Source organism: Mya arenaria, chromosome 14 (assembly GCF_026914265.1).
Source record: "Mya arenaria isolate MELC-2E11 chromosome 14, ASM2691426v1".
NCBI classification, from domain to species: Eukaryota; Metazoa; Mollusca; class Bivalvia; order Myida; family Myidae; genus Mya; species Mya arenaria.
This window is the reverse complement of record NC_069135.1, coordinates 36,700,616-36,712,269: the sequence shown is the minus strand read 5'-3', so window position 1 is coordinate 36,712,269 and position 11,654 is coordinate 36,700,616. Positions and strand designations below refer to the sequence as shown.

At 36.3% G+C, this 11,654-nt stretch overlaps 1 protein-coding gene across 2 annotated transcripts; it reads right to left on the bottom strand.

Annotated features, from left to right (window-relative positions):
* LOC128218577 (uncharacterized) lies at nucleotides 1-10,544 on the bottom strand. 2 transcript variants are annotated; one of them, XM_052926275.1, is made up of 12 exons: nucleotides 10,361-10,544; nucleotides 9,460-9,623; nucleotides 5,608-5,758; nucleotides 4,986-5,114; nucleotides 4,690-4,799; nucleotides 4,421-4,550; nucleotides 4,110-4,211; nucleotides 3,783-3,955; nucleotides 3,199-3,382; nucleotides 2,940-3,026; nucleotides 1,260-1,344; nucleotides 1-1,124 (listed from the first exon to the last, which is right to left on the bottom strand). In XM_052926275.1, exons 1-12 carry the CDS (start codon nucleotides 10,425-10,427, stop codon nucleotides 557-559), a joined length of 1,950 nt encoding a protein of 649 aa, XP_052782235.1. In that variant the 5' UTR covers nucleotides 10,428-10,544; the 3' UTR covers nucleotides 1-556. The 2 variants fall into 2 exon arrangements, with proteins under 2 accessions (XP_052782235.1, XP_052782236.1); XM_052926276.1 differs by lacking the exons at nucleotides 4,110-4,211; nucleotides 4,421-4,550; nucleotides 4,690-4,799; nucleotides 4,986-5,114.
* Nucleotides 10,545-11,654: the final 1,110 nt, after the last annotated feature.

The following is an 11,654-nucleotide window of genomic DNA, read 5'->3' as shown; positions in this document are numbered from 1 at the left end:
AAAACAACAACTACAACAACAACAGACTGTTTGACGAAATGAATAAGAGTGTTTTGTATTATTAAACAACAATATCGTTCATCTGTTTTTAAACGTAAAATTGTGTGTATCACCTTTACTAATTGTGTATAAACACTTGTGCCTCGTCTATATGCTTATGCATACCAGCTAAATGACCAAATTTAAAATGCCGATTTGCCAATTAAACGTGGTCAGTATGTGACTACTATTGCTTTTGGGATAGGTGGACGGTGGGAGATTAATGCACGTGGTCAGTAGATGAACATTCTTGAAATTAAGGTCAGTAAGGGTTAAGGTCATAGTGACCTTTAATTAAAAACCGGTTCTACTCATCTTTCTATGACATACAGTCCTCAGACGTTCAGCTGATGCTTGCTATTTGATATTGTAGTCAGAAGGTCAAAGTAGCATAATATTATACACTTTCATAAAGACAAAGCTATAAGATTAATATTGTATTTTGACGCAATCGAAAAGCTTACACCACTAGGTTTGTCTTGACCATACCGTATCCATTGTCTATCGGCATCGTTTCTTATTCTTTGATAAAAAGGTTCGCCTCAGAGTATTCTGTGTCGTCGGGCGATTTGAAAGTATTGTAAACATTGTCGGTTTGACCTTTTGATTTCTTGACGCACTCGTTGCTGGAAGCAGATACAGACGAAACGTCGTACTGCACGTCGTAATTGCCAAAGGTATCGTTGGGCGACTGAGAGGTATTGTAAACATTATCGGTTAGTCCATGCGATTTATGTGCGCTTTTCTTGCTCAAAGGAGATACAGAAGAAACGTCGTACTGCCCGTCATCAGTTGAGGGTGGCACGGTTTCGTTATAGACGTTTTCTTGAGGGTCCGAGTAGGTGGGCTCTAGCTGCTGGTGTAGAGTGTGGTACTCTTGATTGTTCGCGTCTGGACCCGTAGCGTTCACGTTATGCGCAGATCCTGGCAACTGTGGTTTGTAAACCTCTGTATATTCGCCTAGCTTGCATTCTGGATGGCTTTGTTCCGCGTTGAACAAGTGGATTGTTTGAGCCTCGGTTGTTGTGTATGAATAATTGTACTCATCAACATTCTTTCTAGCGTTCTTCTTACCACGTTTTCGCCTAGATTGAAAATCAGTAAAACCACGAGTAATATAATATTTAAAATAGTTTTAACCTCGTTTATGTTTTAGCAAAATGTTTGTTTAACAAGATTTATGTGTTTTATTTATATTTTTTTATTTTTAGCTCAGGTACCTCAAGCATATCGCGACAACGATGGCGACAACAACAATAAGGCACACTGAGATCGTGACAGGGATATACAACGCAATCTTCTTGTCTGAAAAGTACGATTTCTTCGATTTAAATCGGTGCATCAACATTATGTGCAATATCCATGTGGTGGTACGACAATGTTTTACCGAAGATCTGTATACATAAACGCCCCCGCGTTTCATCTGATTTCTTTTTATAAAATCAGAGCATACACATGCTTTTTCAGATCATGGAGTTGCCATTTGATGGTATGCTTTACGAAAGATCTAAATATTCGTACGTTATACGTTATATTGCACTACTTCCAGTTGAGTAACGTGAAATTAAATGTTTGTGGCATGCATGCCCAAGATTGTATTATTAAAACTGAATATGCGAGAATTTACTGAAATACGAGTACGTAAACTACAACTCAAAAACAACATCTCTGATCCTTTAATAGAAATCTGAAACGATAATTCACACATTATTTATTCTGCTTGGCCAGTGATGTTCTTAATTTCATCGAAATGTGCATGTATTTTTCAGGACAGTTTATTTATTGTTGTTTTTTAATGATTAGATTTTAGTAATGCAGGGTAGTAGGGATGCAAACGAATATTCAAATATTCGAATATTCGATCAAACGTTAGGAATTCGAATGTCAAAATCGGTATTCGAATATTCGAAAAAAAATGTTGAATAAATAAAACAAAAAAAAACCTTTGACCTACAAGGCTGCTATTGTGTATTTAGTTCGTTTGTCATGTTTTTACAATGATTGGCCCCTAATGCCAGAGGTGTAAATGTGATGACAATACACTAAACACGCGTCATATGTCATTTAGGGACATATTGCCGGGTCCTCGTAATTTTACAACTTGCTATTGGACAAGTGACACCAATGCCTTTGTCAACTAAGGATTTAAGGAAACGGCCTTCACACTAATCTGCTGTCTTGGTTCACACTAATGTGCTGTCTTGGTTGCAGATTAAGCTATGCAACATTCCTCAAATCGCCGTGATACTATGTATGGCATTTGCTACAATAATGCAGTTACATGTATGTGCTGTTAACTGTTTTCCATGTTTCGATGCACTGTTCTTGCTTTGAAATGTTACTGTATAGTATAGCGTTTTAGGATATATTGCCTATATTGATGTAGAAGAATCAAATTCATATATGTTTCGTTTTATCATTTTACTAGTTCCCGAGTTGGTTTGGTATATAAGGTAGAGGTCTATCCCAGAACGAGACTGCTCGTCCTACGGAAAGACCGTCCTTTGGCTCATTACGCCATATGATTAGGAATCCATCTAATTTCACATTGTTTCACAATATAAGGCAGCGGAATTATTCGATTTTGATTTTTGATTGTTCATAATGAATTACCGTTTTCTATATAAAATGGGGAATTTCAGAGGCTCATATGGGGAAATCAGGGTCCGCCGCGCGTAGTTGCTACGACAAAGTAGGATCAAAATGAATTGGCTATTACTTAAGCGAATGATAATAATAGTTTAATACAACTTCGAAAAGATGTATTTTGGTTTGGTTTGGTATTTTGGTTATCGAATATTCGAATATTCGATCGGAAGAATTACCGAATATTCGAATATCAATTTTGCCATTCGTTTGCATCCCTAGATTTTACCAAACGTCGACAGTTTATTTTTTACCTGACTCCCTATCCCGCTCATCCTGGCCTTGATCTTGTGTCGTATCGATATATTTCGGTGAATTATTTTCTATGACATCTTCGAGTTCTTCAAAAAGTGAAGCAAACAGTAAATACATTCTTATAAGTTGGGTTTCCGGTCCTCGGTACAATGAATATATTCAAATAGTACTGTTCCTTGTGCTTAAACATATCCAAACTCAATATGTTCATTTTTTAGAATATACATTAACGTCTAAAACAAAATACATACTACTTACTAGTGTAAGTTGTTGTACTATCTAGTGTGGTATCCGTCTTCCATCGGAAGATCACTGTGGTTGATGTTGTGCTATCTGTATTTAAGTTGATAAAGACTGGACCCACACCGAAAAAATCGATAGGTCCAGTCATACATAACGACTTATCTGTTAAATCAGCAGTCGAAGGGGTTTTCGTGAAAATCTGTAATTCAATTTTAATTGAATTTCTTAATATAAGCATTAAAATTAAGGCACCATACAACGCGTAATTAATTTACAAAATGCATACCCGAAGAGAGTTCAATCGGCTCGATCGTCTTATTTTTCACCCCCCAAAAAACATAGTGTAAGTTTGCTAACGAGACTGCCAGGGTGTATTAAATTGAAATGATAAAATATCAAATTGACTTGACTCAAGATTACGAAATTTTACCAAATTGAATGTATTTCAAAATTGAAAGCATTACGTTTTTCTAAGAGAAAACAAAAACCAAGAACGAATATCATGTCGCACTACTTCTAGAGTTAGGGTTATATACATTGAACTCTTGCAATTATTACTACTTTTTGTTTCTAAACAATTTAATCATAAAACTACTCACACTCAACTTGTGTTTCAAACATGTCTGAAGGGTTGACTGAGTGTCCATCTCAGCACTCACGTTTATTGCGACGTCAAACTCCACACTGATTTCCCAGTTACATTCATGAATACCAGGTTTGGCTGTAAAATTATAGGCACCTTTGTGTTCTACAAACGTCTGTCCACAAAGTTCTGAAAGAATGATGCACAGTTACTGTTTATAACCTCTCGGATGAAATAGCTCATATTTCTTTTAATCACTATCAGGATAGTTAATCCTATTTGTTTAACAGTTGCAATATAATGTTATTTGTATGGAATTCACGTTTACAAACCAAACCATCACCGTCTTGGCAAATGTTTCTTCGTTGTGTTGAACAGTGGGCATATGTGCGTGTAAATAAAGCATCGGAGCCTGTTTGTAGGAACTGACAGATAGTAATTGAGTCTGCAATATATGAAGTGTATTTTAATAAAGAAACAAATAACGTGTTTAATTAAAGACTCAACAGTATGTTTTTAACGGTTTTCGATCATTCATAGTATGTGACAACATCAATGATATATATTTGTCCCATACAAATACAGGTAAAAATATGTGTTTGCTATATAACGTGGTTCTTAACCGATTGCTATATCCACAAAAGTGTCATGAACCTGAACTGTAAATTGTTAGGTAGTTCGGCCCTCCACACATTTCCCGAAGGTTTTCTTGGCAAGGAAAGGAACAATATTTCGCCATGGTAACAATCGCTTGCATGCCATCCAAACAGTAACATACCGTATCCTATAATAATTGGATACTAAGTTATTGATCTATCACAACAAAATTTAACTCGTATTTCGTTTAATGTTCACTAAAACGGAAAATTATGGATGCAAGCTTAAAGTATATGTTATAAAAAAAGAAAGTCGATAAATAATACATGGAAAGTAAAGAAGGCTGATGCCGAGCATTTATTATCACAGGTTTGCATTCCCCGCACAATCGTTTCGTTGTTAGAATCGAGGATAGTGTGGTTGAACTTTATGCATTCTGAAAGTAAGAAACAATGGAGGAAATGCACTTGTCAACGGATGGCGTGGCTAGTGCATTTTATCCCCCCCCCCCCCGAATCAATATTTGAGGAAACAACGATACAGAAAAGAATACAATTTTATTTAAAAGGGCATTGCTACTTGTATTCATAGATAAATGACTGGAATCTAAGAGTTTCCTTACCATGCTCCGTTGGTTTCAGCATTTCCCCCATTGAGAGCATCCTAACTCCAGTTTGCATTTTAGTATTTAAAAACTCTCGGCAATTTTCCTCTCTTTTTGACGAAACGGAGAAGCTTTGCTTTCTATATTCTGTCATATTCAAACATTGAAATATCCGTTAAAATTAAACAGGTTTACTATATTGTGAAATAGACCCATGTTATTTCAACCTTATGGTAAAGTCTAAACATGATGTTGGAAGTTTTACATTCTATTTAATGCGAAATCATGTACTTCTTATCAGTGTCAGATTAAGCCAAAATACCGAAGAAGTTGTTTTTTTCACAAAATATTCTTGAAAGCCTTGCAATTTCATATAACTAGTAAAAGGCATACCACGTACTATGTAGTTAATAAATACCAATTGAGAAAAATTTCAAAATTAATTTGTGAATCACGAGTTTGTGTTGCACAGAGGCTTTATTATATTTCAAGAAACAATAACAATAACATAATTGATACATTTGCAAATGTTCGTTCATACATGAAAAAAGCTCAAAGACGATCACGATAATCGTTTTGATATTTAGAAATAAAACGGCATTAATAAAACAGTTATGTTACAAAGAAATTCAATTTGTACCTTTGAAGGTCATGTTCAATATAATGGCTGCTCCACTTGCCTTGACCTTCACCTTCGCAGTCAACGAGAACATGAGATGGACCATATAAGGCGTAGCGCAGTTGATGTTTAACAAGGTGGCTACTGTGTTATCGGGTAGATCTTCCCTTACCTGGCACCATATAATGGTTTACACAGTTAACTATTCTCAATACCCCGTTACAAACACCTTTTAGGAATTAGTTTTTTTACTGTACCAAGGCGGTAAAATAAGCATTTATAATGGCGATATTTTGGTATTGATGTAAATTTGACCTTGTAAATTGTGCACGATATTTTGGTATTGATGTGATTTGTGTTTGTTGCCTTGTAACATTTTGTGTCTGGTGTTTAGTGTTTGTTGTTTAACAACATTGTATTTTCTGCGCTTTTATGTTTGTTGCATTGTAACATATCTTGTACCGTTCTGTGCTTCTCGTTCTGTGTATGTTGCTTTGTGACGTGCCTCGTGTTAAGTGTTTGTTGCCTTGTGAAGTTGTTTGTCTCATGTTTAGTGTATGTTGCCTTGTGACGTTGTGTGCCTTGTGTTTAGTGTTTGTTGCCTTGTGACGTTGTGTGTCTCGTGTTTAGTGTTTGTTGCTTTGTGACGTTCTGTGCCTCGGGTTTGTTGCCTTGTGACGTTGTGTGTCTCGTGTTTAGTGTTTGTTGCCTTGTGACGTTCTGTGTCTCGTGTTTGTTGCCTTGTAACGTTGTGTGTCTCATGTTAAGTGTATGTTGCCTTGTGTCGTTGTGTGTCTCGTGTTTAGTGTTTGTTGCCTTGTGACGTTGTGTGTCTCGTGTTTAGTGTTTGTTGTCTTGTGACGTTGTGTGTCTCATGTTAAGTGTATGTTGCATTGTGACGTGTGTCTCGTGTTTAGTGTTTGTTACCTTGTGACGTTGTGTGTCTCATGTTAAGTGTATGTTGCCTTGTGACGTTCTGTGTCTCGTGTTTAGTGTTTGTTGCCTTGTTACGTTGTGTGTCTCTCGTTCAGTGTATGTTACCTCGTGACGTTGTGTGCCTCTTGTTCAGTGTATGTTGCCTCGTGACGTTGTGTGTCTCTCGTTCAGTGTATGTCACCTCGTGACGCTGTGTGCCTCTTGTTCAGTGTATGTTGCCTCGTGACGTTGTGTGTCTCTCGTTCAGTGTATGTTGCCTTGTGACGTTGTGTGTCTCTCGTGTTTATTGTCTGTTGCCTTGAAACGTTGTGCGCCTCTCGTTTAGTGTTTGTTGCCTTGTTACGCTGTTTGTCACTCGTTTAGTGTTTGTTGCCTTGTGACGTTTTTTGGCACTCGTTTAGTGTTTGTTGCTTTGTAACGCTGTTTGGCACTCGTTTAGTGTGTGTTGCCTTGTAACGTTGTTTGTCTCTCGTTTAGTGTTTGTTGCCTTGTGACGTTGTGTGTCTCTCGTTTAGTGTTTGTTGTCTTGTAACATTGTTTGTCTCTCGTTTAGTGTTTGTTGCCTTGTAACGCTGTTTGGCACTCGTTCAGTGTTTGTTGCCTTGTAACGTTGTTTGTCTTTCGTTTAGTGTTTGTTGCCTTGTAACGTTGTTTGTCTCTCGTTTAGTGTGTGTTGTCTTGTAACGTTGTGTGTCTCTCGTTTAGTGTTTGTTGCCTTGTAACGTTGTTTGTCTCTCGTTTAGTGTTTGTTGCCTTGTAACGTTGTTTGTCTCTCGTTTAGTGTGTGTTGCCTTCTAGCGTTGTTTGTCTCTCGTTTAGTGTTTGTTGGCTTGTAACGTTGTTTGTCTCTCGTTTAGTGTGTGTTGCCTTGTGGCGTTGTTTGTCTCTCGTTTAGTGTGTGTTGCCTTGTAACGTTGTTTGTATCTCGTTTAGTGTTTGTTGCCTTGTAACGTTGTTTGTCTCTCGTTTAGTGTGTGTTGCCTTGTAACGCAGTTTGTCTCTCGTTTAGTGTTTGCTGCCTTGTAGCGTTGTTTGTTTCTCGTTTAGTGTGTGTTGCCTTGTGACGTTGTTCGTCTCTCGTTTAGTGTTTGTTGCCTTGTGGCGTTGTTTGTCTCTCGTTAAGTGTTTGTTGCCTTGTGACGTTGTGTGTCTCTCGTTTAGTGTTTGTTGCCTTGTGGCGTTGTTTGTCTCTCGTTTAGTGTTTGTTGCCTTTTAGTGTGTTGTTGTTTGTCACTCGTTTAGTGTTTGTTGCCTTGTAGCGTTGTTTGTTTTTCGTTTAGTGTGTGTTGCCTTGTGACGTAGTTCGTCTCTCGTTTAGTGTTTGTTGCCTTGTGGCGTTGTTTGTCTCTCGTTTAGTGTGTGTTGCCTTGTAACGTTGTATAATTCACGTTTTATGCCTGTCATTTTGTGACGTTGTATGTCTCTGGTTTAGTCTCTGCAAAACATTGGTCTAACAATGATATGATTATATAGTCTAGGCTTTGCTTGCCCCCCTTTTTTTCATTGTACTATTTCAAACAGGAGAAACTACTGGTAAAAAACGATGTTTTGTCTACTCCAGGGGTAAAAGAAATGGTTTGAGTGATGTTTTTTCGTGTTTTTTTCGGTTGGGCTACTGCAACAAACATTCGTATAAGCGTTTATTTTATTTGTTTGTATTTAGAAATATCATCTATTATTCCAGATACAGTTGAAAAAGTGTTTACCTTTGTTTTGGATTTTATTTTCTAGCACACCGGATAGGCATTTCCGGTGAATTTAGCCGTGCTGGAAAACTTCATCTGCCCCCCCCCATGCCAGATGAGTCACGCGCTGTGACGTAATACTTTTTATTTCTTTTATTTTACACTCTATGTAACCATAATTATAAGATTTCAATAGATGAGTTCCATAAACATTAACTTTACCAAAATATACCTTCAAAACAAAACAAAATAACCATTAAAAGAAGTGATACTGAAGGAACTTCTTGACGTATGCAGTGAATAGAAATTACTGCGCGTCATGACGTCAGTAAACATCATCACACGCGCTTTTTGGTGAAATGTACAAAAATGCGCTTTTTCATTTTGTTTTTTTTTTCACAAAAGAATGTAATTTAAGGTGTGCTAGAAAAATACCAATCATGTGTTTCCGTTCCGGATAGAAAAATCCGACCCTCGGGCACGCTGCGTGGCCGGTAACGCAGGTGCCCTTGGGTCGGATTTTTCTATCCGGAACGGAATCACATGACATATATTATTAATATCACTTACGTATGTCATTTACTCGTTTAGCTCATTATGCACTTATCAATGTTTTGTGTTCTATAGAGAAGACTTCCCGACAAGCATGATTTTGACAGTCCCTGTGAGACTAGATATCCATGATATAGAATTGTTTGGATGGTTTTTAAAGATGTTTGAGAAGCATCTCCGACCTCAGGCATTTTGACAATCTTTCCTAAATCAAGCGCGGTACTAAGGCAAGAAAATTGGCGGTTTTTCTAGATTTCCTGTAAGTTGTTCCCCAACCACTTTTCCGACGGTTGAGCAAAACATTACAAGTAGACTCAACGCTTCAATTACCATTATTTACATAAAGTATTCGCGATGAATGGATTCCTGGTATGTAAAAGAAACATCTTTCCAGAATGAAAATTAGATAAGTTTATCATGATGTGGTTTAATCTAAATGAAACATTATTGCTTCCTTTTAACACAAGTGCTTTGTACGTACTTGAACACACAAGCAGGAGCAATAGATCCGGGTTTACAATATAACCTTAGATAAAAGGATAAAAGGGTTCGGCAACATACTGATATGGAAATATATACTTTAACTATTCACCGTTATTAATGATATCGATAGCTATTATGAGTAATATTGTATCATGGAATTGTTATGAAATATGTCATTCGTTCATAACTCACTATATCCGAACTAGTCCTACATTACCTCAATACTGTCACCTGTACCACACGATTGGGCATCATTTTCCTGACGCGAAGCCGTGAAGAACAATTTGGCGAATATATCAGACGCCTTGACATTCCATTCACAGGCTTCACCAATGATAATTGTATGCTGATCATGAACTGTGTGGTTCCTTGTGCACAATTCTGAATGGAATGAATATATAGATATATCAGATTAGTTATGAATACCATAACAGAAAAAGGACCCCGACCAGCTAACGCAAATACTCACACGTTTATCCAGGTTTTCAAAGAACGCGACCCAGGAAAAGTGTAGCCACAGTTATGGAACCTGTCATTTATAAGCTCAGTGTTATAGTAAGCAAGTGTATCAAGTTTCATGTTCCATTATTAAACTGTTGTTTTGCAACATTCGCGACTATTTTATTATACGAGCTAAAATGCATAACGCGGTTTGATTCCTTTTAAGTGTGTTGGCAGTATACAATTGTCTCATAGCCATCAAGACATCTTAAAGATGCACTCTTACTCCCAAATAATATTTAACACAATTAATACAATTGCTTTATATACCAAAAATGATGAATAAATATCGAAAACAATGATGGATACCGAGTTAAACTAAAGTAAGGTGCAGAAAACACGATATTTCAACCTTATGTGATGATAGCAGATCAGTGTAAATCTTTTAGAACTCACCAATCATTTAAGATATTTGTGTTTTCAGCTATTAAATACACGGTTATAATGTTGTTGTCATTATTTAATTTTATAAACCCATTGTCGAGTCAGAAATAAAGGTTTAACACTTAAAGTTTATGTTTGTTAGTAGTGATTTTAAATAAGAGTGTCACTTTAAACTATAGAAAAAAGAATCAAATATAAAAGAATACTACACGCATATCATGAAATTGCCTTACCATTTGCTTCCGAACAAAGAACGAATATCATTATGAAAGCTATTCCTGCAATCTCCTTTAATTTCATTTTTCCTAATAAAAAAAATGTTACAAATCGCTAAAATTCGACACCCACATTTATAACTTCCTCAAATAAATGGTAAATAATTGCTACCGATAAACTCAACTTTATTGCTTTCTGAAGTGTTTCGCGACCCGGAGGTAAATGCAGGAAATATGGTTTAATTGAGCGGATGTTCAAAATCTTGTCTGAATGTCAAGATCAAACTTCCCCCTTAAAGTTGAAATAACATTGTAATATAGCTTTATATTCAATTTCAAACGCATTATTACTTCATATCAAAAGCGGGTTCATCTATCGACATAAAAAACAGTTTTGCCACTTATATATATACAAGTATATATTAGTCAAAAGGGCAGATCTGCCATATTACTCTTTAAACCAATATAGATAAAGGGCAGTTTTGCCACTTTCTATCTAAACCAATATAGATAAAGGGCAGTTTTGCAACTTTACTATTTAAACCAATATAGATAAAGGGCAGTTTTGCCACATTACTCTTTATACCAATATAGATAAAGGGCAGTTTTGCCACTTTCTATCTAAACCAATATAGATAAAGGCAGTTTTGCAACATTACTCTTTAAACCAATATAGATAAAGGCATTTTTGCCTCATTACTCTTTAAACCAATATAGATAAAGGGCAGTTTTGCCCCTTTACTATTTAAACCAATATCTCTGAAGCAATCGTCCAGGGGAAAGAAACAAGGGCAACATGCTGGACTTATTCATTTACTAAAATCGATCGGTGTATCCGGAAAACTAATAACTTGCTTCGAGTCTTACCTTTCCGACCGTAACTCAAAGCGTTGTTCTCTCAGGTGTACACTCGCAGTGTATCATTTTAGTACCGGTGTTCCCCAAGGTTCTATTCTAGGCCCCTTGTTATTCTTTATATATATTAGTGGATTATATACATACATATAGATATGCATGACGAACAGGTCACTAAAGTAGATCATCATAAACGTATGAGAATTTTTGTTTCAAACGACCTTCGTTGGAGTGCCCAAATGACCACATTAAAACCATATGATATAAACCAATATAGTTAAAATGACAGTTTTGCCACTTTAATGTTTAAAGCAATATAGATTGAAGGACAGTTTTGCCACTTTAGTATATAACATTTAAACATGTAAACAGGTTGTCGACGTAATATATATCAATGAATAATCAAAATAACATATTGTTGGTAAACATCTCAGTGTTTATAGAAAGTAAAAAAACA